At 32.8% G+C, this 24,919-nt stretch overlaps 1 protein-coding gene across 3 annotated transcripts; it reads right to left on the minus strand.

Moving 5' to 3' along the window:
* Nucleotides 1-993: 993 nt before the first annotated feature.
* LOC148620987 (chymotrypsinogen B-like) lies at nt 994-23,776 on the minus strand. 3 transcript variants are annotated; one of them, XM_088574944.1, is made up of 8 exons: nt 23,697-23,776; nt 19,154-19,213; nt 14,996-15,197; nt 9,606-9,663; nt 5,787-5,904; nt 5,182-5,334; nt 3,315-3,454; nt 994-1,347 (listed from the first exon to the last, which is right to left on the minus strand). In XM_088574944.1, exons 2-8 carry the CDS (start codon nt 19,206-19,208, stop codon nt 1,186-1,188), a joined length of 888 nt encoding a protein of 295 aa, XP_088431070.1. In that variant the 5' UTR covers nt 19,209-19,213; nt 23,697-23,776; the 3' UTR covers nt 994-1,185. The 3 variants fall into 3 exon arrangements, with proteins under 3 accessions (XP_088431070.1, XP_088431068.1, XP_088431069.1); XM_088574942.1 differs by having other exon boundaries at nt 23,693-23,717; XM_088574943.1 differs by lacking the exon at nt 23,697-23,776 and adding an exon at nt 22,300-22,369.
* Between the last annotated feature and the right edge of the window lie 1,143 nt (nt 23,777-24,919).

Here is a 24,919-nt window from a genome sequence, read left to right on the forward strand (position 1 = left end):
TTTAGGTCCTTTTTGTAGTACCCAGTGCCCTTATCCAATAACTTTCTCTTTCTGTACTGATAGGTGTAATAAGCGTTGGGACATTTGTACAATGCAATGTGCTGAAGATATGAACAATTAAGAAGTGTAATAACTCCATACAATATACAAAACCAAGACACGAGGTTCAAAATTAGTCTTGAACTTCGTGGGAAAGGTGCCCAAAGTTCAAGATGAAATAATAATATACAAATAACTAAAGGCTGAAGAGAGCCTGAATCGATCATCTGGTTAACCGTTTGCTTATTTGAAAAACTTGAGGAATGAGACAGGCTACGTTAAAAATTAACTATGGCAGTGGTCTTTTTTATCTTTTAGTTCTGATGAAACATAAACGGAAACGCTGTCAATATCATTTTCAGCTAGAATAAAACAAATGAAGGCTCCTTACCAAGAATGTTCGTACATAAATAAATATTAGTCAAAATATGATACTATCTATCGTATGACCCATCCTTTTTTTTATTTCCGTTTTCTTTAACAGCTTTACCATTGCTCTTTATTCACGCTCGTCATAATGGATGTTGATTTAATAAAGCTACAGATGTTGTTTTCAATTGAATCATTATTTAGAACAATAACAGTGGCAATTACTTGACGGTTAGACATCGGATGTTTTGTGATAATTTTATCGTGGAAAAGGTTTTAAATATTGTCAAGAAGAAATTGACTGAACTAATCATATTTTCACACGTCCAGTAAGTATGATTTTTATAATTGTCTAATTTGTCTGAGAAAAGTTACCTTTCTTTATTACAGTAAATATATTTTTGATCTGTTTTATTGAGACACCATTTCATAAGATAAGATCATTAATGTTTAATAAGGTAATGTGAAGTTTAGAAGTAAAGTATGGAAAAATCCTATATGCTCACACTTTCTACGGGTTTATCCAAAACTTGTACTTTATCTAAAACTACCAGCGAGTTTCTCACACTCCAAAAATAGTCAGTATTACTTCGGATGTTTTGTAATAACAATAGTAATACAACAATTATTGTTTGCACAGTTCCTAAATACAATATATTAATTTAAGAATATAACAGAGAAATATGACCGTTCGTCAAATAGTAAAACAAAAAGTCACAATATATAAAACTGTGATCTTTATGAATTATTTCAAAAGAGAGAAATTAAACTCCAATTTCAATAATTCCTCACAACATATTTAATCCATGGCATGTACGTAGATACCCGAGTAAAAACAGCAGGATAGTTGCCTGGGTTGTTTTTACTAGCAAATGACGCTATACCAGCCTGTATCCATTTCCCTCCATCCATGCAAGCCAATGGTCCCCCACTATCGCCCTGAAAATTAAAGAATTAAATCTTTCCTGTGACATAGTAAAACATCCATTAGGTTGATTTATTACTTATTTGTTACTTGCATAAAGCCTTTTTCGTTATTCACATAAGAATATGTCGACTTTGGATTTAACTCTTGAGATTGACCAAGAATACAAACACCTTAACAAAAAGGACAAAAGACAACACGCTGTACCGACCTAAAAAGAGTACTAGCTTTTTCTGTAAACTAGTTCAAAATCCAAAAGCAACTGATAAGCATACCTGATTTTCTTAGACAAAAGTATCAAATAAAACACGTCCAATAAGATTTAATTAAAACATTATAAAATGTCTCAGAAAAACAAAATATTCGTGCAAATTCCAAGAAAAAAGTACTGACAGAAAATAGGACGATATGTAATAAGGTCATTAAATATTTAATTTATTTACAATAGTGTAGTGTAGTATAAACGTTTTTAATGATTCATTCATCAGAGCAATCTCTCAGGGGAATATTTTTAAATCTTGTCATCTGTAATAGTTCGGTTACAAATCTGATCACATCTGAAATTATGCCTGGCCTATAGATGGAGCTGCGGTCTCCAGATAACATGGATGCATGACGTGAATGCATATAGTCCGTTGATAATTAATGATATAAGAAGGACTTTGTAAACGTTATATATCAATATAATCTAATATGAATATCAAATTGTTGTCAATTTGTACATTTGACTATGTTCATCAGCCGTCTCTGCCTCTGCTTATCTTCCTTAACACTTTCTAAATCTCTTTCTTAGATGCTGCTCTGCATCAATCATTTCCGAATCGTCAATTTTTCTAGGTTAATTTTACTTATTTGTGTTTCCCTATCTTCCTTTTCCTCGTCTCGGCTTGGGGTTGGTCATTTTCGTCTCTCTCTCTCTCTCTCTCCCCCTCCCCCCCCCCTCTCTCTCTCTCTCTCTCTCTCTCTCTCTCTCTCTCTCTCTCTCTCTCTCTCTCTCGCCTTCTCTGATTTTTTTTTCTGAACGACCCAAACAACAAGGGTAACACATCCACTGTAAAGATCGATGAAAATTTGTAATAATAAAACTAAAAGTTAATACTATATAGTGACCGTCAGTAATTGCACAAACCAATGGTATGTGTATCTACTAATACTGAACTGTCATGTAACTTTTAAATGATAGTGGAATTCTCCATTGTGTGAAGCTCTCGTTTCTTACAAATTGGTAATTAGAGTTTGCCGGTGTCGTGTAGTATAGATGATTAGCAAATAACTTTCAAAAGCAAAATCAAGACTGGCGTTCATTTTGTTGACAATTGAATATGTTTTCTCGTAGTGCTTTTGTTTTTTTTGTTTTCTGCTATGTAAATTCTTCGGTAGTAATCTGCTTCGGCTTGCACCTCTCTTTTGAATTATGTCCTTTAATTGTAGAATGTGTTCTTCCATGCGATCCATATTATGCTCCCCATTAGGACACTGTCTGCTAAACGCCGAGAACAGTAACTGTAGAGAAATTTGAGTTGGGTGTGATAAAGGTGCGCGATAAAAGTTGTGACGTCACAATGCCCGTACAGTTTAAACAGCATTTTTTTATTAGATATACAAATCAGCTGTATTTAATACAAAGTATATGATAAATACTCTATATTACATGTCAAAATCTGTATCACAAGCGGTACATTAGTATCAACCCTTGACCCATATCACTACGTTCATGTTCATTATATCATATATTTCAGCCATACTTCAAGTATGGTCGGTGAAGGAGTGCAATATAGAGTATGCGGTATAGGACTGAATGTGTGATATAGAATTTAAACAAACACTTATAATGCATAAACAAAAAAAATACATTTTAATCTTAATTTGATATATATGAAAATATACATGTATAAAATTGCAACGGCTTATCGTTGGTATTTTAATTTGTATTTCTAATTTTATCTTTTTTATCCATAGCAATATTAACAATTTAACTTACCTTACATATTCCTTTTCCTCTAAATAAATATCCTGCACACATCCTTCCATCCATGTTAGCTACATCAAACAATCTGCCGCATTTATTAGCATCAAACACCGGCAAGGATACACTCTTGGCCATACTAGACAACCATTGTCCTACATGTCAGAATTATAGTGTGCAGCTATTTCTTATCATTATCATGCAGTGAAGATTTCCTCCAGAAAACCTATCCCTCAATAATATCCATAAGCTGGAGGTGCGTTCGATCAACCCGACAAAGCTACCTATACTGTGAAGTTATCCCTCAAAATTATCCTGCAGAAATACAACTACATTAACCGCTTAGGAATTAATACATATATGAAGATGGTAAAATTTTGGACTCGGATCTAGGTCCCTTTTTTGTCAATCTCTATGTCCGTCGTGTTTATCGCAGATTTTATTTGAAATCATCATTATCTCCGATATAAGAAATACCTAGACAGCTTCTTCAGGAAAGCTTCACAGTTTACGTGATTTTGATAATCGAACGCATCTCCATATCATAAATATTATTGAGGGATAAATTTTCGGTAGGAATGCCTCACTGCAGAATTATAATGAAGGATAGCTTCACATTAATGAATTAGTAACATGTTCAAATTTGATTATTAGTACACTGTAAAGTATGCAGTTAGATTGCCCATTTAAGTTGGTTCTTGTATCTAAAGATAAACGTTTGAAAAACTGAGCAACAAAATGGTATCTTCCAAAAGTCTATTTGTTAAACAACATGCTAACGACCTGAGTCTTCCATTAGCTTACAATGAATAATCTCAAAATGGGTGAAATTACGTCGTGAAAACAAATCGTACAAGCAGTAAAAATGTAATAATTCCTCTGTAAATTTTGTAAACATTTTAAATTTGTACAATACATTTGACATTAAACATTTAACAATAATAAATTTAGTCGCCAATACTTGCCGCCAAACAGTATCGATATGTCAGACACTAAAGGCTCTACTTTTAAGATATTTCTCATCAAAATGTTATCTTTATAACTTTAATTTTGATTAAATGAAACCCTGAAATTTTATAAATGTACCTTAATATGTCATTAAACACCCAAATGCCATGTATTGGGCATAAATTTTATAACTTCGCAAGCAACATGTAAAGATAGAACAAAATGTTGTTCAACTTGAGATTTATATTAATACTTGATGTTTACAGTTTTATATATAACTTTTATGTTTTACAAACAATAAGTAATACAAAAATCTCGACTGTTGGTAAGATAAGAATGACCAACATTGATCTCCATAGATTAAACTCATCATTATATTGTGTTTGTGCTTTAAATATATCCATCATCTCATAGGCCAAATTTTGTACTATGACTTACGTCATCAACTTTTTTAGTGATTTATAATTCTCTCAATTTTGATACTAAAAATGAATTATACGGGATGACGTTTATATATATAATTTTTCGGTCTATTTGAAATAACTTCAATGGTGCATAAACCGACTCTTTAAAAGACATTTTACAGCCTGATTTTCTTATGACCCTTGCAGCAGCATACAATGAATAAAAATCCACTTTAATAAGCAAAACCATTATAAAATAGTACACTGGTGCATTACTAAAAAATAGTGTAAAAATAACTTTACAGTTCTTTCTAGGCAGTTGTGTCCTGCGAAATAAAACAAAATTACTATAATTGTTTTCTTGTGTTGTGTTTTGTCAATTACATGAAACACATAATACATAACTAAGGCAGATGGTAAATGCAATGTCATTTGATTTCTTTATCTAGTCGTCTACTTAAAAGTGCGTAGAATAAAGCTAGTTGGGCGGAATCTATACAACACAACTCAAAACTTATATTTTCTTTTACCTTTTGCTGTGCATCCCCAACCGTGAACTGCACAAGTGGCCCCTGTACTTGGATAGTTATGATCTGAACTTGGCAAGGTTATGCTATTCATTTGTGTACCCAGAGGCACAGATTTTTCAAGACGGACCAAAGCAATATCGTTGGCCCAGTCTCCTGAAATTTAATTGGACCCGTTGAACATATGAATAATGAATAGTTAACAGTACAGATATATACATTTTGTAAAATATAAATACATAGAGACTTGTAGCAAGTCTTAGATAAAGGGAAACTGAGTGAATATTGGGGAATAGTGTAAGCGTTTGAAAATGTAATATGTGTGTGTTTGTACTACTACGGTTGACATTTCTCAGTATTCACACAGTATTCTGTTACTATTTAGCAAAGATGAAAATTGTATTTAAAATGCTTTTATTATCTATGGCAGCATGTATACAGGAATGATTTTGCAATATTTGGGCTATGATATTATCCGTTTTCTTTTGACTTGTTGTGGTTACAAATGTTACACAATAAATAGGCTGATTTGTAACCCGGTTCTCACTTTTATCTTAATGGAAAATGATAGATGTAATACTAAAACGAATCAATTAATAAGATCTCACCGTGTCTGTTGTATTTAGGATGCATTATTATTTTGTCTAATTTAACTATCCACTGTTTCCATTCCTGTTTATCAAATATCTTTCCAAGAATATGTTTCATACCGTCTACCACATCCATCTTAAGAAAATAATGCATTTGTCTAAGTTGTGCAATATAATTTGATAGTGTGATGCCCTACTAAGAATAATTGTCTTATCAAATCCACGAAACCTGCATTGTATAATGGTTGTCTCAGTGGCGTTGCATGTAAATCGTGCATATTTACATCCTGAACTGACATCTACATTTTTATACTTATACCAGTGGATCAATTATTCCAATTGATTATATATAGCATTGACATTTATACCAGTTGGAGGTGGTTCATCATTTTAGAAGCAGACACTCCATATCGGACATTCAAGACATTAACTGTAGAGCTTAAGAAATGACGACTTTAATATGTAAGGCGACATATATATATTTTTTAATTTGTTTTATTCAATTGAAACAAATTTGACATCACTCAAAGTTTTGCTCATTTTGCTCTCAAGGAAGAGAAAAAAGTTACAACAGATCTAAAAACTGTGCGCAATGCTCACTAACTTGATACCCCACACATCGGATAACATGTACTTTTAACCTCCATTTTGATTTGGATCAAAATCAAATGTAAATAAATAGTAGGTGGGAACATGTAAATACGAATTCTGTAAAAGTTTCGTTAAATTCAATTCAGAGGTATAAGAGAAGTAACGGATAAAAGATTGGTCTCCTCTTGTCCCCATATTAACAAAAACAAAGTCCACGTTTTGCTTTTGTTGAACCCCCAGAATCTAAAATATTAGGTGCACAATGTGACATATAAATAGAAATTATGTGAAAGTTTCATTAAATTCTATTCAGTGTTAGAAGGGAAAATTGGATACGAGATCCCCCCTTTGCCATTTAAAAAATGATCATTGTTTGCAATATGAAACCCCTAAATTGATTCGAATCAAATTGTAAAATAGGAGGTTCATAATAGGAACATTTGATACTCTGAATAAGTTTCATTCAATTCTATTCAGTGATATAAGAGGTGTACAAGATAAGACATGGATCCCCTTGTATAACAAAAGGACGGGCGGACATCTCTATCACTGACTATATACCCACACACTTTGCAAGTGGGGTGTATTATAAGGAATGTGTGCAACAACGGAAGTATGATATTAAGATAATATACTTACACGGTGCAACATAACTGTAATTCAATGTTGTTCAGTACATGCATGAGGAAAGTCAGTTTGCAATGGGCAAAAAAGCTGTAGACAAGTAGTAGCAGTAATAAAAGTTAATTTTGTTTTGAAAAACTAATTCTTGAAAGACCGAAAGACGCCACGTTTATCTGACAGAAATGCAAAGGAAGCCAGATGGTAGCTGTACGTTTAAAATTGAGCATCTTACATTTATTTTTTATATTGCATTTGTCTACCACCAAACAGAGCTAATTACATGTACAGATGTAGGTTGATTAAATGCTTTTCCTGATTTTTTAGGAACACCACTTTTTGTCAAACGATAACGACATGAAATTCACATTTATAACAGAACCGATCTACAGGAATAAAGTATGTTCAATTTCAAAAGAATTTTCATGACCTATTTATAATTAAATATTCCTCATATGAAAAGAATGTTCTGGTGTGCATAGAAAGTAGGGTCGACTTTCTCTTCTATCCAATCAGACTAGTTTAATTTTCTCCAACAGAAGGAGGACGTTACAAGATTGAACACTGGACATTGGAAACCAGATGAAAAATCTCATGCAGTTTCAATTCGCTGAAGAAACACAAAAAACTTGATTTTGAACGCATGCACTGAAGGCAACAGCACAATTCAAACGTCAACTGTATCAGATTAAATGTGTTCCTACAGATAATATTCGAACAGAACTGGACAGGCGCATAACAATTGCCGCGGAGTATTTTGGAGTGATCACAACCCTCCCCATATTTTAGCCTGACCATTGTGAGAAATATTAAACAAACCTAAAAAATCAGATCAAACGGGCCTGAGTCCCTTGTTAAAACATAAATAAAGAAAGTGATTATAAGCTACACAAAAAAGATGTCATCGTCGTATGCAAAATCAATCCCATGGGGGATTAAGAACTACGGTGACCATATATCATAAGTCATGAAATAAGGACGTAACCCAAGTCATGCCAAAAAGTCTGAATGACCAATTCATTCAAAACTGTCAAGCGCTAGAAATGAACGTGAAAAAATCGATGATATAAGTCAAGTACTACAACTTGATCGTGAATGGGGGACGTGAAGGATCGTGAACCACCAATTAGTAGCTTTATAGTTCTTATTTTGTTACTTTGTAAAAAATGCAGCAAAACTGCAACTTTTACAAACAAAGTAAGGATGTCTGTTAAAATGGTCACCATTTACAAAGGATAAGAAATAATGTCTCATTGATTTTGATAATCAGCTTGTCAGAAAATACAGACAACACTTTGTCCTATGAAATTTATCATGGAAGTGAACATATCTTATTAAGAATTTAACAATGTTCCTCAATTTTGCAGACAATTAAAGATTAGTAATCTAGATTTTTCATTGAGGAATAACATTCAAGATGTTGTATCTAATATCAGTTTTTGTTTTTATTTTGATAAACTGTATAAAGATGACCGATTTATACCTACAATTATCGTGAAGGAGGCGATTAAGAATTTCCTTTAATCGTTAACCATAATTTACTTCATTTAGTGTGCAACTACAAAAGACACATTGGCTTCTGTTTAATTTAGTTTAAATATATTTTATTGTCATTTCAACAGTGGCAATTCAAGCACAAGAAGTAAGACTTAAACTCCTCCTCTACTACATGACATGCATTACATTACAACATAATATTATGTACACTAAACACTTCAGTTTTTAAAAAAATTAAACTGGAACCTTATTTACGTATGCTCAACATGACTGACCGAATATGTAAAGCGAAAGTAAGATGCCCAAATATTAAATTTCCGATTGAAACTGGACGCTGTTCCAGAATACAGAGACAAAAAGGGTCTACTATCTTTGCATCGATGGTTTAAGAAATGCATTTCACTACCTCTTCATATGTGATAATTATGCTATTAAAAATTCGTGTGCGTTATATACCTCAATACTACATTCGAACCCAGAGATAAAATATAAAATAATGGGGATGTTGTCATTCTGTAATGTGCAAATGTGTAGAATCTCAGCCATCTCTATTAGAAAAATATTACAATTCCTTTAAAAATTGTATATTGAAAATGTACGTTAACTTATGTATGTAATTTACTGACATTGATATCTTTTAGTCGTATTGTATATATTGTGTGAATGCATCATTGTGTGTTTGTGCTCTGTCATTTAATTAAATTTATTAATTAGAGTATTTGATAATTGATTATATGAAAAAAGTAATTGACATAAATGTCACATACAAAATAAGATAGTATTCAGATACACGATCTTAAGTTTCCCTCACAAGTTGTCGATATGCTAGGGTCCTTATTAAAATTGTTTTTCCATAAATACAGGTGCCAATTTAAACAAGTGCCGATTCGACTGGTTCTGATGAAGAAATAAGGTGCTGAACAAACAAAATTAGATACATGACAAGTTGATAACCTGCTAATTAAGTATAATATATTCAAGTTTCTTTCTAGTCTCATTTTTTTTAATTGAACATATTTTATTGCATAAAGAGCAAAAGGATTGAACAAAAATCATTTCAATTTATCAACATCCTCTCTCATTTTCTCACAAATTCAATTTAATTTTACTGTGATGCATTGTACTTACTGCTAAATCTTTTGTAGACAATCTGACCTTCCAATTTGTCGGATCTTTACCTTCGTATCTGTCATAAATAAGACAATTTGTCCTCAACTGGAGTAAATAAATGTACTTTAGAGAATTAAAATAATTTCTTTTTCTTTTGTTTAAATGTTTGTTTTGTTTTGTTTTTGTTTTTGTTTGTTTTTGCTTGTTTTTTATTTTTTGTACCATTTAAAATCAAAATATACGTTTACGAATTATGAAGCGGGTTTTTAACTAAATAACTACAAAGCAATATTTTTCAAAGGACAACCAGACAGCACTAGGGATGTAACACTTTTCTTCCTGACGGAATTGATTGGGTAAATCAATCGAATTTTCGGAAGGTTCTTTCCTCAAGAAATATTTATGCATATTTTTTCTTTTTTTCTTTTAGGAAGATGTGATAATGACTATCACGGTTCATATTAGGTGAACCCGGATGTAATCACTTCCTAAAACAAAATGTCACTCATTCCTTTTATCAGTACATATAATTTGCAAGTATAAAAATTATTGCAATTTGTCCGGAATAACACCAAAATCGGACTATTTTATCAGATGACTACTGATCATGATGATTTGTGATACCTCCCAGTTAAAATTTAGCACGTGCGTCAGTTGATGACAGGACAATAGTGTGGTAGGCATATCATATATTAATTTGTTGACATCTTTCGTGCTATATCAGAGGACAAATTTCTACACCGGTATTTAATGCGAAGTAAAGTAAAAGCTTAGTAGCACAGAGAGCCTGATTTCAATCTAACTGGAAGTCAAATCGTTCGGAATTTACCATACAAAGTTCTGTATTTTCGTATCGTTTTCTTTGTTTTGATTTTGCCAGTTCTCTTGAAGATAAAGTCACTCTCTTGTGTAGTGAAAATGTAAGAAACAATATCACACTTGCTTAAAAGAGTAATCAAGGGAACAAAGTTATAGCAGTAATCAAAAGAATGTAATCCAGGGACAAAGATTAGACATGGAAAACAGACATACACAACAAAGAACATAAAGTAACTAAAATCATGCATACAAAGTAACAAAAGCAAATGAGCAACTCGGACTCCACTAAAAACTGGGAGCATGAACCAGGTGCACCGGTAGGGAAAGCGTCCTCTGCTTTTCTAGAAACACCCGCCGAGTTGCTTATAAAAAGTCAAGTCCGGGGTAGACAAACGAGGAAAGGAAAACTATGACCCGTTGAATAAATTAGTTTTCATGGTGCAGATGGATACACCATAACGATCCACGAGTTCATGATGACGACCATAAAACTTCTGTAGTGATGACTCCAATCTTGTAGCAACATAACCCTGTTCCAGAAGACTATTTGTTAGAGTTCTAGCGCGATACAAAAAGTCTGCGTAGTTTCGGCAAGCTCTGGCATAACGGATGAGTTGTCATATGAACACTCCATACGCAGGTGCCGAAGGGATGTTGCCACAGATGAAAGGAAAGTTGACAATTCTGAATGAAAAGTCATCACGTTTGTCGTAAAGTTTGGTCAATAGTTTTCCTTAACCATCGATATCCAAGTGTAGATCAAGATATGAGGCTGACTTCACAGTGTCTGTAGTATCCTTTATCTCAAGTTTTTTTGGGTAGATGCGATGTATCAAATCCCTAAAATTAGGATTGTTTAAAGATAATACGTCATCTATATAGCGGAAACTGAGATTGAAGGATCTAGCCAAACGATATTCTTTCCTTCGGATCAGGTCAGCTATAAAGTCAGCCTCATAAGAGTGAAGGAATAGGTCAACAAGTAAAGGAGCGCAATTTGTTCCCATTGGGATGCCGACCGTTTGTTGAAAAACACGTCCACCACACTGGACAAATATGTTGTCTATTAAAAATGCCAGCATTTTGTAAACATCTTCCTCTGAATATTTGGAAGATGATTTGGAATGATTTCTTACGAAGTATGAGGAATCTCTACCAAGAACTATATGTTTGTGTCTAGGTGTACCATCTTTTTTTTTGAAAAACAATGATGTATAATGTTTTTAAGTCGGGATTTTAACTGAGTATGGGGAATAGAAGTATACAGTGTTGAAAAATCATAGGTTTTAATGTTATTATATTCAGATAAAAGTCTTGAACTGAATGTCTCCAAAAGATCTTTCGAATTTTTCAGGATCCACATTGAACTAATACCACTACGGGAGTAACAAGTGTTGTGGTAGGACTGTAGACACTCTTTGACAGTTGTGAGTATAGAATTTAAAATTTTGAAAGAGGTTTGGTGGTACATTTTGCAGATCCAGCTATGAAACGTTGTTTGTATGGATTCTTGTGGAGTTTAGGGATCCAGTACATAGACGGTAAATCACAATCATCGTCCTTGATAGAGAGACCAAAAGAGGATAGCACATATTTATGGTTTTCCACAATCTCTTCTTTGGAGAGAGTGGTAGCAGTATAGGTCTTATCACTGCTAATAATTACGTTGGATGTAAAACGTTTTGCAGACAAAAACAATGTTGTTTTGGGCTTTGTCTGCTGGTACGACAACATATTGGTCATGTATAGTAGACAATGTTTTCGCTACATCGGGTCTTTGAAAACTAATGTAGCCTTGGCACTCATTGACCTACTTAAAACTTTCGTTCGTTTCAAAATTAAAGACCTCACGGCCTTTAACCATTCTGACAGAGAATCAATGTCTTCTTGTTCTCGTTTTATCCATTTTCTTAAATAGTCCTCGACGTCATCCATAAGAACTTTAAAATTATAATTCCAATTTATGGAGCGTGGTTCGCGGCACTTGGGACCTTTAGAAAGGATATTAAGCAGAGATTCGTTTTCGATAATGGTTAAATCTCCCGTAACGACGTGACCACAAGGACCATATTTGAATGGAGAAGTTTTGCAAGAACAGTCAGGTGGTTTAGCCTTGAAGTCCTCAATCTCGAGGTTCTGCAATAGCCTTTTATAAATGAAAATTTTGGATGCAATGGGTGAAGTATAGGAATATGAAATAATTGGTATGGATTTGTCTTAAAAAAATTAAAAACTTAAAGAATGTTAAATATTGTCAGTTACATGTATCTGGTTACCATCGATATGTTATGTTTTATTTCAATATACATGTAAGCCAGGTCTTACCTGTAGGAGGACAGCTGGAAAGCGAAAGACGTAACTTCATGTGACTGTAATCAAGCGCTCAGCGCCTCCAAGCTGTGACTATTTCGCATTATATACCGTTGTGAGGACTAGTACTTTATAGTAACTTATTAACAAGACATTAAATCAGCTGTATAATTCGAAAGAGGAAGATTTGTTCTTCAGCACGACAGCAGATGATACCAAGCTCTCCATGTAAGAATGCAGCAAATATTACAAGTGTATTTTAATTTATATAAGAACAATTAATGTACGTGCATAATAAAATCACATTTTCACACATTAATATATTTCAACATAAATATAAACATTTCCGTATTCAGATCTGCTTTTCTACAAAGTCATACATTCATCTCCCAATATATCAACCAAATAATGGAACCAAATCGAGAACTGTCAATTTCAGAAAGACTGCTACTCAAACTCTCCAGAATGTTTTGGTTTAAAATATATTGAAAAAAATGACGATATTGACATTCTTATGTACGTATGTGCGCGTCATGGATTTTGTCTGAAGACGCCTTTACTTTTTGTTATTATCAGAGACCCTTCGAACAAAATTTATCTTATAAATTCAATAAAAGTTCTTTAAAAACAATTAGAATAGTAAACAAATCTTAAGTCCTTATTTGTTTTTATGTTCCAAGAATGAGAGAACATTTTGCAGTCGTTCAACAGGAACACCACGTAAAAGAAGGGAAAACATGATAACAAAAACCTCGTTCTTTCGTACGTATCCGCGTACGTAGGTTGTTAACAATGGTGTATATACTTACGTATCATAAACAGAAGGCTATGCCAAAGATACGACCAAGGTCATACAAAAGCAAGTCGGTTGTTTTGCTGTCATTCAAAATCGTCGTAAACGAGGGAATTTCTCAACAACAAACAAGAGCCCCCAGGGCGCTGAATCGCTCACCTGATTCATTTGTCGCCTTTCAAGGGCAAAGCGTCTAACAAGGAGTTATCTGACAACTTTGACCAATGATGCCTTTATTAGGCCTCTTCATAAAGATCATTAAATTTCATTAATCGAAAGTTTTTATCTGTTTATCAAAGTTTTCAAAATATTGGCTGAAAACTACAAAAAACCCTCATTTTTGCATTTCAAGCGCAACAAGTCTAATAAGGAGTCAGCCGACAAATTTGACACAATAGAGACTTTTGTAAACCTTATCATTACGATTATTTCATGAATTGAATTTTTTTCTCTATCTTTCATAATTTTCAAGATATTGGCTGAAGACTGCAATTTTTAGTTTTTGAGATATTTGTAGAAATTGAAAAACTTAAAAATATGAACGACCGCCAGCTTGTTTTATGCTTGATCAAGATAATTTGATAATCGATACTATTTTTGAAGATACATTTGTACCCTACGGATACTGCCAACTAATTTGGTAATAAATAATTCACTGTACGTTATCAGAGACGATTTTTGCTGAAAAGTAAACGACGGACGACAAGGGATGATAAAAACTCACATGACATTTTAGGCAAGGTGAGCTACGTAGAAACTAAATACATGTTTTTAAATTTATGGAGTTCATCTAAATTGGTAATCCGGGTAGAACGTACATTCTGTACTTTGGGGTTGTTTCCCTTTGACATGTTCACCATATCATCTCATTTTAAAAATTCAAAACTTTAATGGCCCAGGGCTATTTTGTGACATTTTAAATTTTCTTTTGCTTTAATCGACCGGTTTTATTTTCGATTTGTCTATGGCCATGGCCCGTGCTTTTCCCAATCACTGTGTGTCAAAGTACTTTTTGTTATAGTTTGTATCCTTATATCAACAATTCACTTATGCAACCGTAGATAATCTCACTAAGAGATACATAGTTCATGTATACCTACTGATGGTGTTTTAAGTAAATTTTATAAAATTTAACTTAGGAGATATGATGGTTGTTGAATTGACACAACAGTGATTCAAATTCTGACGATTTAATTCATAAACATTATAACCATATGTCTTACACGCTTTTTAGACTATATGTATTTTTAGTCTTAATATAAACATAATGCATGAAGAAAGCAATATTTTTGATATCGAGAAATCTTTTGAAATTTTCAATTAATACGTTAGTGATTAAAACAACATTTCCATAAAAAATATGATAATAATAAAATAACGAATGTAATAAAATATTCACCTAATAATGAAAATTAGGTTGAAAAAATCTAGTAATCATAACTTGGAAATTTCTTTTTACATTTATCCACTCGGAGAAAAAACTTGCCCTTCATCAAAGCAATGAGCAGACGTCAATATCCATCGGTTACTTATCAAAGAACCTCCACAATACATCCGTCTGTGCTTAATTGGGATAAAACCAAATAGTTTCTCAGTAACTATTTTGCCTCTCAGACTAACAAGCCAGGGCCAATCATCCTCTTTAGTATCTTCCCCTCCTATAACACGTTTGTGACGAGTGTGTAACCCTGAAATGATATATAATTATGAACATCAATGATTAATGTCCATTGAGATATAATGGGCAAGCATTAACTCAGTATGAAAAATGTGATTAATATCTCTAATTCTCTTTTAGTATGGCCCCGTGCAGGTCCGGGTGCCAAAAGAATAAGCCTGCAGCAGCGCTAAGCTTGTCGTAAAAGGCGACTAAAGAGTGCTCAGAACCCTAGCCGGGGTCTAGGGCGCTCTGCCCACATAGCAACTGGGATGTGTGCCCCAGGTGGTTGAATGGGGTACCCCTGGCGTGTTACATGCTGGGGTTGTCAGGCTATAATACGGAAAACCTGACCGCAAACCATAATGGTGCACCATGTTGGGAAAAATGCCACGTTCCTCGCACGTTAAAGAATCATACTGTGGTATTCTCCCGGAGTAGGAACCATAGGGCTTCGCCACAGGAGGCTAAATTGCCCGACCCTACCCACCTCTCCCTATTTCAGGTGGCAATCAAGATTTGTCGATCCCATTGTCCTTGTGTCCCATCCCTTTTTCATTTCATCATTATTTCATGTTCATTTATCATCAATTTCATGTTCATTGTCTGAATATAGCTGAAATATTGCTGCTCGGACGTTAAACCCCAACAAACAAACAAACTTTTAGTATGACATGTGACAGGTTGGTATAATTCAAATAGAGCCCTTGTTGCCGCTAATATGCTGAATAATAGACAGTTGACCATGGCCTCTGAACTTGTTGAACTGGAATAGCCCAATATAAATATCAGTTTTGTTAAATGAAATCCTCTAATTGAGCTGCATGCTCTGTGGTCATTTAAATAAACACATTCAATCATGCAGTTAAACGCTGTGACCATTAGAGTTTAAGTGAGTAGAGTGACCACTGGAGTGTGGTAGAATAAACAAAACTGATGTTTTTGTGAAATCAGTGTTCAAATAACATTTTTTGATTCCAATCTTGTTATACTTCTCTTGAAGTATACCACTTAGTTTAAGAGTAAAGAGGGAACCAAGGTTCCAGCGGTAATCAAAAGAATGTAATCCAGGGACAAAGACCAGACATGGAAAACAGACATACACAACAAAGTAACTAAAATAATACATACAAAGTAACAAGAGTAAATGAGCAACTCGGACTCCACTAAAAACTGGGAGCATTGACCAGGTGCACTGGTAGGGTAAGCGTCCTCTGCTATTCTAGAAACACCCGCCGAGTTGCTCATAAAAAGTCCGTGATAGTCGAAAGAGGAAAGGAAAACTATGACACGTTGAACAAATCAGTTTTCATGGCGCAGATGGATACACCGTAACAATCCACGAGTTCATGATGAAGACCATATCGCTTTTTCGGATGTTGAAAATCCAAAATCAGACAGAGAATATTTGTCGATTAGCGACTTTAAAGACTTCAGTGTTTTATTATTACTTATACATATATTCTTACTGACACTGTTCAAATTTCTCCTCAGATTTACTGAAATTGCAATGATAAAATAAATAAGATTTTGGAAGTGTGTTTTAGCTAATGTGATAAAAAAAAAAACACTTAACACTTCGTTTATAACATAAAAATGAAAACTACAAAATTTGCAACATGGTTACATTTTCCAGGGTATGCCATGGCTTATTTTCCTCTAAACATTTGATTTCATGTAACATAAACTTCTAGAGAACTATAACACATGGAAAACAGAATATTGTCCTTTGGACACTGAGTTTACCAGTACAGGAGTGGTTTTTTTTTTCATTCCATCACACTCCAGTGGTCATTAATTGGAATAATTCCTAACGGGTAAATTTTTCCATGGGAAAGAAACATTCTCTTACTGCTGTTTAACTATATGAGTCAAATGACCACAATGTTTATTAAGCTCCATTGTTACTAAATCAATAAACATATAATCGTTTAATGTCAAAGTATCATCGGATAATGTCATAGTATTATCGAATAGTATGAAAGCACTATTGTATTATATCAAAGTTTTATCGTATAATATCAAGAATGAAGAACCTATCGGTGATTGATTTGGCTTCCTCTTTCAATAGATTTGGTTATGAGTACTTCTTGTATACAACTAATATTCCTACATATTTGATTTTAATGCTGCTGATGAGAGGTTACTCCTTGAAACACGTGTACAGCATATCAAAATTTACATTATATAAAACTGGTATTTTTGTATCAAAGTATCTGTGTAATATGTTAAAGCATCATCATATAATGTGACAATATCAGCGTATCAGCGTATACTGTAAAGGCATCATCGTATGTCAAAGTACCATGGTATTATGTTTAAGTACCACCATATAATGTCAAAGTATCATCGTATAATGACAAAGCACAATGGTTTTACGTCAAAGAAAAATGTCAACATACAATCGTACAATGTCAATACATCATCGTGTAATGTCAATGGTCGTGGTACCATCGATTATATCATAGAATCTGTATAACGGTATTCATCATGTAATGTCAAAGTATCATCGTATAATATCAAAGTGCCATTGTATTATGTCAAAGTATTTGTGTTTGCCGGTATTGATAATATAATGTCAAAGTATCAGCGTGTAATGTCAAAAAAGCATTGTATCATTGGTTCAAAGTATCTATATATTTATCGTATAATGTCAAAGTACTATTGTATTATGTCAAAGTGTCATCGTATAATGTAAAAGTATCTATATATTCATTGAATAACGAAAGTTTTTAACATAATGCAGTTTCGGCGTTCCAATTATGCAGGTATCGTTCCATAACTAGGGTCACTAGGAATTATTGTACCTATATATAAGTACAAAGGGTCGGTATCGAATCCAATTAGTTATAGAGGAATTACTCTAAATTCACTTTTAGGGAAAACCCTCTTATCCATTTTGAATTAAAGACTTACTATAAGTTCTCTTATGAAATAGAACCTTTGTCTGAATCACAGACTGGACTTCGAAAAGGTCATTCTACTGTTCGCAATATTTTGTATACGTATCAGAACATAAAGTTTTGTTCAAGTTTAAGCGTCTGCCTATTTAAATCGTTGATTGGGTGTGAGACCAGGTGAAAGCTTGTCGCTTTTTTCATCTCAATTTTTCTGAATGTACTATAAATCTTTTTGCAAGACAATGGAATTCAAAATATAGAATTTATAGAAAATTCGTTTTCTGAAATGTTTTAAATATGTGTATAAATAATGTTTATGCTTTATGCAAATGATACAATTATAATGAAAGAAACAAAGAAAGGTACATTTATATGCAAAGAAAAGCATTGGGTGTGTTTGCTCCGTACTGTAACGAATGGAAGTTACACATGTCTTGTAGTAAAATGTTTTATAGATGACGCCAAAAACTCTTTTTGCTCTCTGATGAAACATTCCACAACTAAAGGATTAACAGTCAAGGTTATATTCTTCTGTGGTCTGGGGTTTTAAAAACATGCAAGACATTGAAAAGATGCTACTCAAATTATGTAAAAATATTCTTAAACTGAGAAGCAGCACTTCGAATTTTATGGTTAATGGACAATTAGGGAAATTCCATTTGAAATATTTATTATAGTAACAATGGTATGCTTTTTGGACAAATTTGGACAAATATGCAAAAAAAAACAACAAAAACTGTGAAATCTAATGCTAAGACTCACATGTATGATACAATGATAAAATGTAGTCCAACCTTACTTGAATGAACTATTTAAATCTATTTTATAAGGAAGGGGTAGGAGATGAATTACATCTCCCACTGTAATAAACAAACGTGTAAGATATCGTTATATTCCAATTTATTACTCTAAATAACCCGTTGTGTTGGTTGTAAGCTTAACTTTGTGAAACCCAAGTGTTAGGTTAAACAAACAAATTGATATACACATTATATGCAAGATAGTTTGGTCCGAGAAAAACAAAGAAATAAAAAAAAAACATGCTGTTTCAGGCAACATCATGCAGGCATTGTAATTACATACGTACTTTCACAATGACATACGCTGAGAAGAAACACTACGTAAACAGCACCAGTCCACATGTTCACTGAAAGAAGAGCACCACATACAAACTTTCCCTAAATCGTAAGGGTAAGGGTTCTTTATATTAAATACATATAAATCTACTCTGATTAACTGTACTGTTTAAAAAAAAAAGAAAGCTGACGCATTTTTTACTGTTATCTGTTTTTTACTTAAATAGCAAAAGAAACAAGCGGTGAAAAATATCAAAGAAGATCAATTTAATTCAAAACTAATACGTACAGTTTTTTTTTTATATTTGTTCGAAATCTGTCATTTTAGTTCAATCCTTTAATTTTGGAAAATTAACTGATAAGGAATTAAATAATGGGCAGATTCTGAAAGAAGTATAACTCATTGAAGTTCTCAATAATTTGTTGTTTTTGTAAGGAGAAGTGGAGTACATTATTACATAGAAGTTTGACCAATGCATGTGCATGAGCTTTAATGTAAGTGATAGATTCCTGAAGAACTGTTCATTGGACTTGAACAATTTTATTTGAATGGCTATGTACGTATTTGAATTGTGTGTGGACTAACTTCAGGGGCGGGTCCAGGTGGGGGCTCAGCAATCACTTGACAAATCTAATAAATCTATGATAAATCTATGAATGAACACATGTATCATTATCGAATTAAATAAACAAAATAATTTAAACATTCAAACACCATGTTTAGAACTACAATCGCTACAATTTCAAAGACCAGACATGGAAAACAGACAAACACAACAAAGAACATAAAGTAACTAAAATAATACATACAAAGTAACAATAGTAAATGAGCCACTCGGACTCCACTAAAAACTGGGAGCATGGACCAGGTGCACCAGTAGGGTAAGCGTCCTCTGTTTTTCTAGAAACACCCGCCAAGTTGATCATAAAAAGATTGAGATTAAAGGATCTAGCTAAACGATATTCTTTCTTTCGGATCAGATCAGCTATAAAGTCAGCCTCATAAGATAGAAGGAATAGGTCAGCAAATAGAGGAGCACAATTTGCTCCCGTTGGAATGCTGCCGTGTGTTGAAAAAAGCGTACACCAAACCGGACAAATATGTTGTCGATAAAAATAATCCGATATTTTAAAACATCTTCTTCTGTATATTTGAAATATGATTTTGGATTATTTTTTACAAAGTATGCGGAATCTCTACCAAGAAGTACATGTACATATTTGTATCTAGGTGTACCATCTCTTTTTGGAGAAAAAACGAGGTATAATGCTTTTAAGTCGGGTTTTTTACTGAGTATGGGAAATAGGAGTATAGTGTTGAAAAATCATAGGTTTTAATGATATTATATTCTAATAGTAATCTTGAATTGAGGGTCTCTAGAAAATCCTTCGAATTTTTTAGGATCCAAATTGAACTTGTACCACTACGGGAGCAACAAGTGTTGTGGTAGGACTGGATACCATCTTTGACAGCTGTGAGTATAGAAGTTAAAAGTTCTGAAAGAGGTTTAGTGGTGCATTTTGCAGATCCGGCTATGTAACGTTATTAGTGTGGATTCTAGTGGAGTTTACGCTTGTGGAAGAAATGATTGTTTTTCTTCATCTTGATATTTTACATAAACTGATTTAAAGAGTCTGTGGAAATCAAAATATCCAAAATGATGGAACAAGTCTGTATAATGATGAGGTAGGTTCAGAAACAGGAGTGTCAAGACTTGTTTTATAAAGGGAGTGTGGTTGAGTGAGAGGTATAGAATAGCGGTTAGTTCGAATTTGATGAAGTCCAAAAGTTGAAAGGTTTCCTATACTTCTGAAGTTGTCATTGCACCTGATATTGCAGTACCTAGTCTGCGTATCTAGTATTCCTCTCGTTCCCTACGATAATTTTTACTTAGGACAGGACTGTTCGTTGGATGGTAATTTTTACAAGAATACAAACTTTCATAGAGAGGATTGGATGATCTTGTTGATTAAAATGTTGATAAACTGTCGGAAATGCTGTGGTATTGATTCCCGAACGATGACTGCACATTCGTTTGTTTAGTCGTTCTTGTGTTTACTTACTAGACCGCATAAGTTGCATTCTAATTCATTAAGTTTGTCGATTTGCAACTTAAGTCATCGTGATTTCTTGTGTAAAAGGTTTTTGTTCGTGAGGGTACTAGTGAAGAAAGAGTCTGTTATTAGACTACACTCTTTATAACAATGCAAGAAGAACCAAACAAATGAGCGACCTATAGCGGGTTTGGAATGGTCAATGACATTACTTTTTCGCAAGAGACTTTGGAATTTCTCAGTCTTATAGAGAGATTTACAATGTTTTTTTAATGAAAAAAAACTAAAAAAAATACCTTGTCCATATTTTCTCTTTAAGGACATTAACTAATATGCTTTCAGCAGGGAGGTAAGCCTAGTCACAAATATTTATGAAATGAAACTTTTTTTTCTATCTGTTATTAACTTGGGCAAAACTGTATTATTTTTTTCAAAGATTCTCCTTTTTTGAGGAATTTGTTACTGTTGAGTATAAATTTGGCAAAAATGAGTAAAAACAATATCGTTGAGCCCAGCCCAAACCCCTTTTATAAATCTCTGTATCCTGTTTTACCTGTAACAATAATAGGAAATTAGGCCATTTTGACCCCAAAGCGAATTTGAAAGACCTGGTTAATTAGAACACTCCACTAAATGAAAGATTTGTGTGTTGTTTTCAACAGAAAGCTAAGAAGAGAAGATATTAATGTTTTGTGTTTCAAGAGCAATGAATCTGACGGACTAAATCGTATAACTTAGGAGGCATTTGAAATGCTAATCACACCGAAAAAATGTAACATTACATTAATTATTTCCGTATTTCTCATTTTAATGGGGATTCATGTAAAATACTTTTTAAATTCTATATAGCCAAATAATTCAAATGTAAAGTATTTTGTATAAAGCTTCCAATAAACGTTTCAACTAAGTCAATGTTCGAAAAAAATGTTTAAAGTTATAAATTAATCGAAATTCATATCAGTTATAAAGACCCAAATGTTCGAATACATTATGTAAAATATATAAAATATTACAGTTAATATTCAATGTTTGTTTATCTATTTACAAACATGACATTTGAATAAATATTGCCAAATATCTAAGATGATAACGAAAAACTTACATGTCTTGTTACAATCGAGGAGACGTTTCAAGTGGCAATTACGACAGTCAAGTTAGAGTGGATGTTTAGCTTAAACTTTTTCGGATATACGCAATTGTAATATTAAGTGAGTTTACACAAATTTAGTCCCATGCAGAAAATCATTTATTAAGTACCATTATGTGTGAGAATCAGGCAATGGGTCATAATTCTTAATTTGGTCTTTTTGCCTCAAATATATTCAAAACGGGTAAAAAACAACTGAAAAGCTATTTAAATTTATCCTGAAGCATTTGTGATGTAGATTTGTTTGACTGCTTATATAAGGAAAAATTGTCGCCATTTTTCCATAGTGCTTTTCAAGTATTTGACCTATAAATATCTCAAAAAGGCAAATTTTACAAACACTTTAATGGTTATTTCTGGAGGATTTCAGATATAAATACTTGCATACAGTTAATGCAATAAAATCTCTGCGTTTTTTTCTTTCTTTTGCCACACCTTATACACATTTTGCTGATTCTTAGACAGAGAAGTACCCAAACAGTCCACAAGAAGAAAGGATTTCCTACATTTTGCAGATTTTTAGACAGAGAAGTACTCAAACAGTCCACAAGAAGAAAGGATTTCCTACAGGTTTTCATTTCAATTTGTGTACTGTACTTCATAATAGAAATTAAACTACAAGTAGAATGTGTGTATTGTTTTTATTATTCTATATTGTTTCAAAATTGAAACCTGAAATACCTACTCAGCGTCGAAAGTATTGCTCCATAGATGCTTCTCAAAATTTAAATATAAAAATAAGTAAAACTTGTGCATACATATGCAGATTCAAGTCATATCATAGAAATAACATATGGTTGCTGTAGCTCCAACGAGATTTAAAACTTTATTGTAATGTACATGCAGTATACATGAAGTTGGTTCATCGATTTGTGAAGTGGCATCTTTCATACCATACTTTTGAAAACTTTACTTCAAATTACTGTTCACAACACGATATGCATTACTAAATAAAAGAACGGAAATGGTGAAACGCAATAAATACACCAGCGTGTAATCTAAATCCAAAATAGTTCATTCTTTCATAGATCACCAAAGAGTCTTCATCAAGTGTAAACACATCTTGAAGTAAGCTCATTCACAGCATTTAGAGGCGTTTATTAAATATCGTAAGGTTTTATCAAGAAAACGAACATTAATTCAGGTTAAAAATAACTTACAGTTCCCTCTATTAGCCGATTTTACCATGAATTACATAATTATTTACGTGTTATTTATTTTTTAAAAATGGTGCTGGTTTAATTATTCAAGTTCAAATTAGTTTCTTGGATAAAGCAAAGTAAAGTACAATTTACAGAGAATAATACAAACTGACATTTTACATGTATTGACATAGAAAACCACATACTTACAGACAGCTCACCACTTCAATCCTATTCACACGTGTTTCACTACATTTATACAAATAGTGTAGAGTAGATGTAGGTATTACACATATACCTCTAAAACTTGTGTCTCTGAAACTTGCTAGAAATAAAATGTTGTTTGTATTTTTTGCTTCTAATTCCATTGTTCTGTATTTTTCACGTGTTGGTAACAATACTTGTAATTAGATTTTAAACAAAAAATTTTTGATCTGTTCTGTTCTTTTACAGATCATATAAAGCAACGCCTCACTCATTATTTTTTATTTACATATTTTTCATTTACCAAACATGGATGGAAAGAAACAACTAGTTAAGAGCTAAAATGAAAAAAAAATCACTCATACTCACATTCATACCCTTACTAGTCAAATAATCCTGCTACACTAAGCCATCTTTTTAATTTTTTTCAGAATTTCCCTTTAAGCAACATATGTATTTCAATCGGGAAATATTCATTAATTGCTAATTTTATATTTCTAAAGAGTAGTTTATTTTCTGATAATAGCTGTTTATAAATATAATATTTCACCAAGTAAATAATAAGATTTTGGGTAATAAATTGTCTACCAAAATTTCCAAAATATTATATTTTTAACAGAATATCAGCTTTTTCATAAATTCACTTTTCCACTAGCAGCCAAATTTTTGAAACAATTTAAATGAATAAGTGTTTCTTCCTCTTCATATGTATATTACATAATGTACATATTAAAATATCGTCAGTGCCAATTTTCTTAAAAAAAATATAATTGTGGCTTTGATATGATGTGTGAACCTGAATTGAAACCAATTTAACCTAAAATCTGAAGTACATTTATAAATCAATGACTCTGATTTTGAATATTTCATAGCGTCATTTGAATTCAAAATATCACACCATTTATTTTTGTACTGTTTATGACATGGGATATTTTTTTTATGAATACATCATATAAATTTTATCTCTAACAACTCTTGGACAAATAGTGGAAATAAAGGGCTTTCAGAATATACCAGCTGCAACAATGCTGGTAATTTGGTATAAATGACATTTCTGAGGCCATAAAAAGTAGTAATAGGAGGTCGAAAATGATAATTAGCACAAACTTCATCGTAAGATGTTAATCGTTCCCTTGAAAGATCGCCAATAGATATTATTTCTCTGTCAAGCCAAGCCTTAAAAAGGCTGGTTTATTACCAATAGTTACAAGATAATTATACTACAGAGG

This window comes from Perna viridis, chromosome 3 (genome assembly GCF_037379345.1).
Source record: "Perna viridis isolate PV_CMFRI_1.1 ecotype Kerala chromosome 3, ASM3737934v1, whole genome shotgun sequence".
Lineage (NCBI taxonomy): Eukaryota > Metazoa > Mollusca > Bivalvia > Mytilida > Mytilidae > Perna > Perna viridis.

Excerpts from the sequence above, each read along its gene's own strand:
- LOC148620987 (XM_088574942.1), bottom strand. Across the intron at positions 9,664-14,995 it reads GCTCATTGCTTTGATGAAGG|ATACGAAGGTAAAGATCCGA; the intron begins GCAAGTTTTTTC and ends TATTTATGACAG. Across the intron at positions 5,905-9,605 it reads TGTCTACAAAAGATTTAGCA|ATGGATGTGGTAGACGGTAT; the intron begins GTAAGTACAATG and ends TATTTTCTTAAG.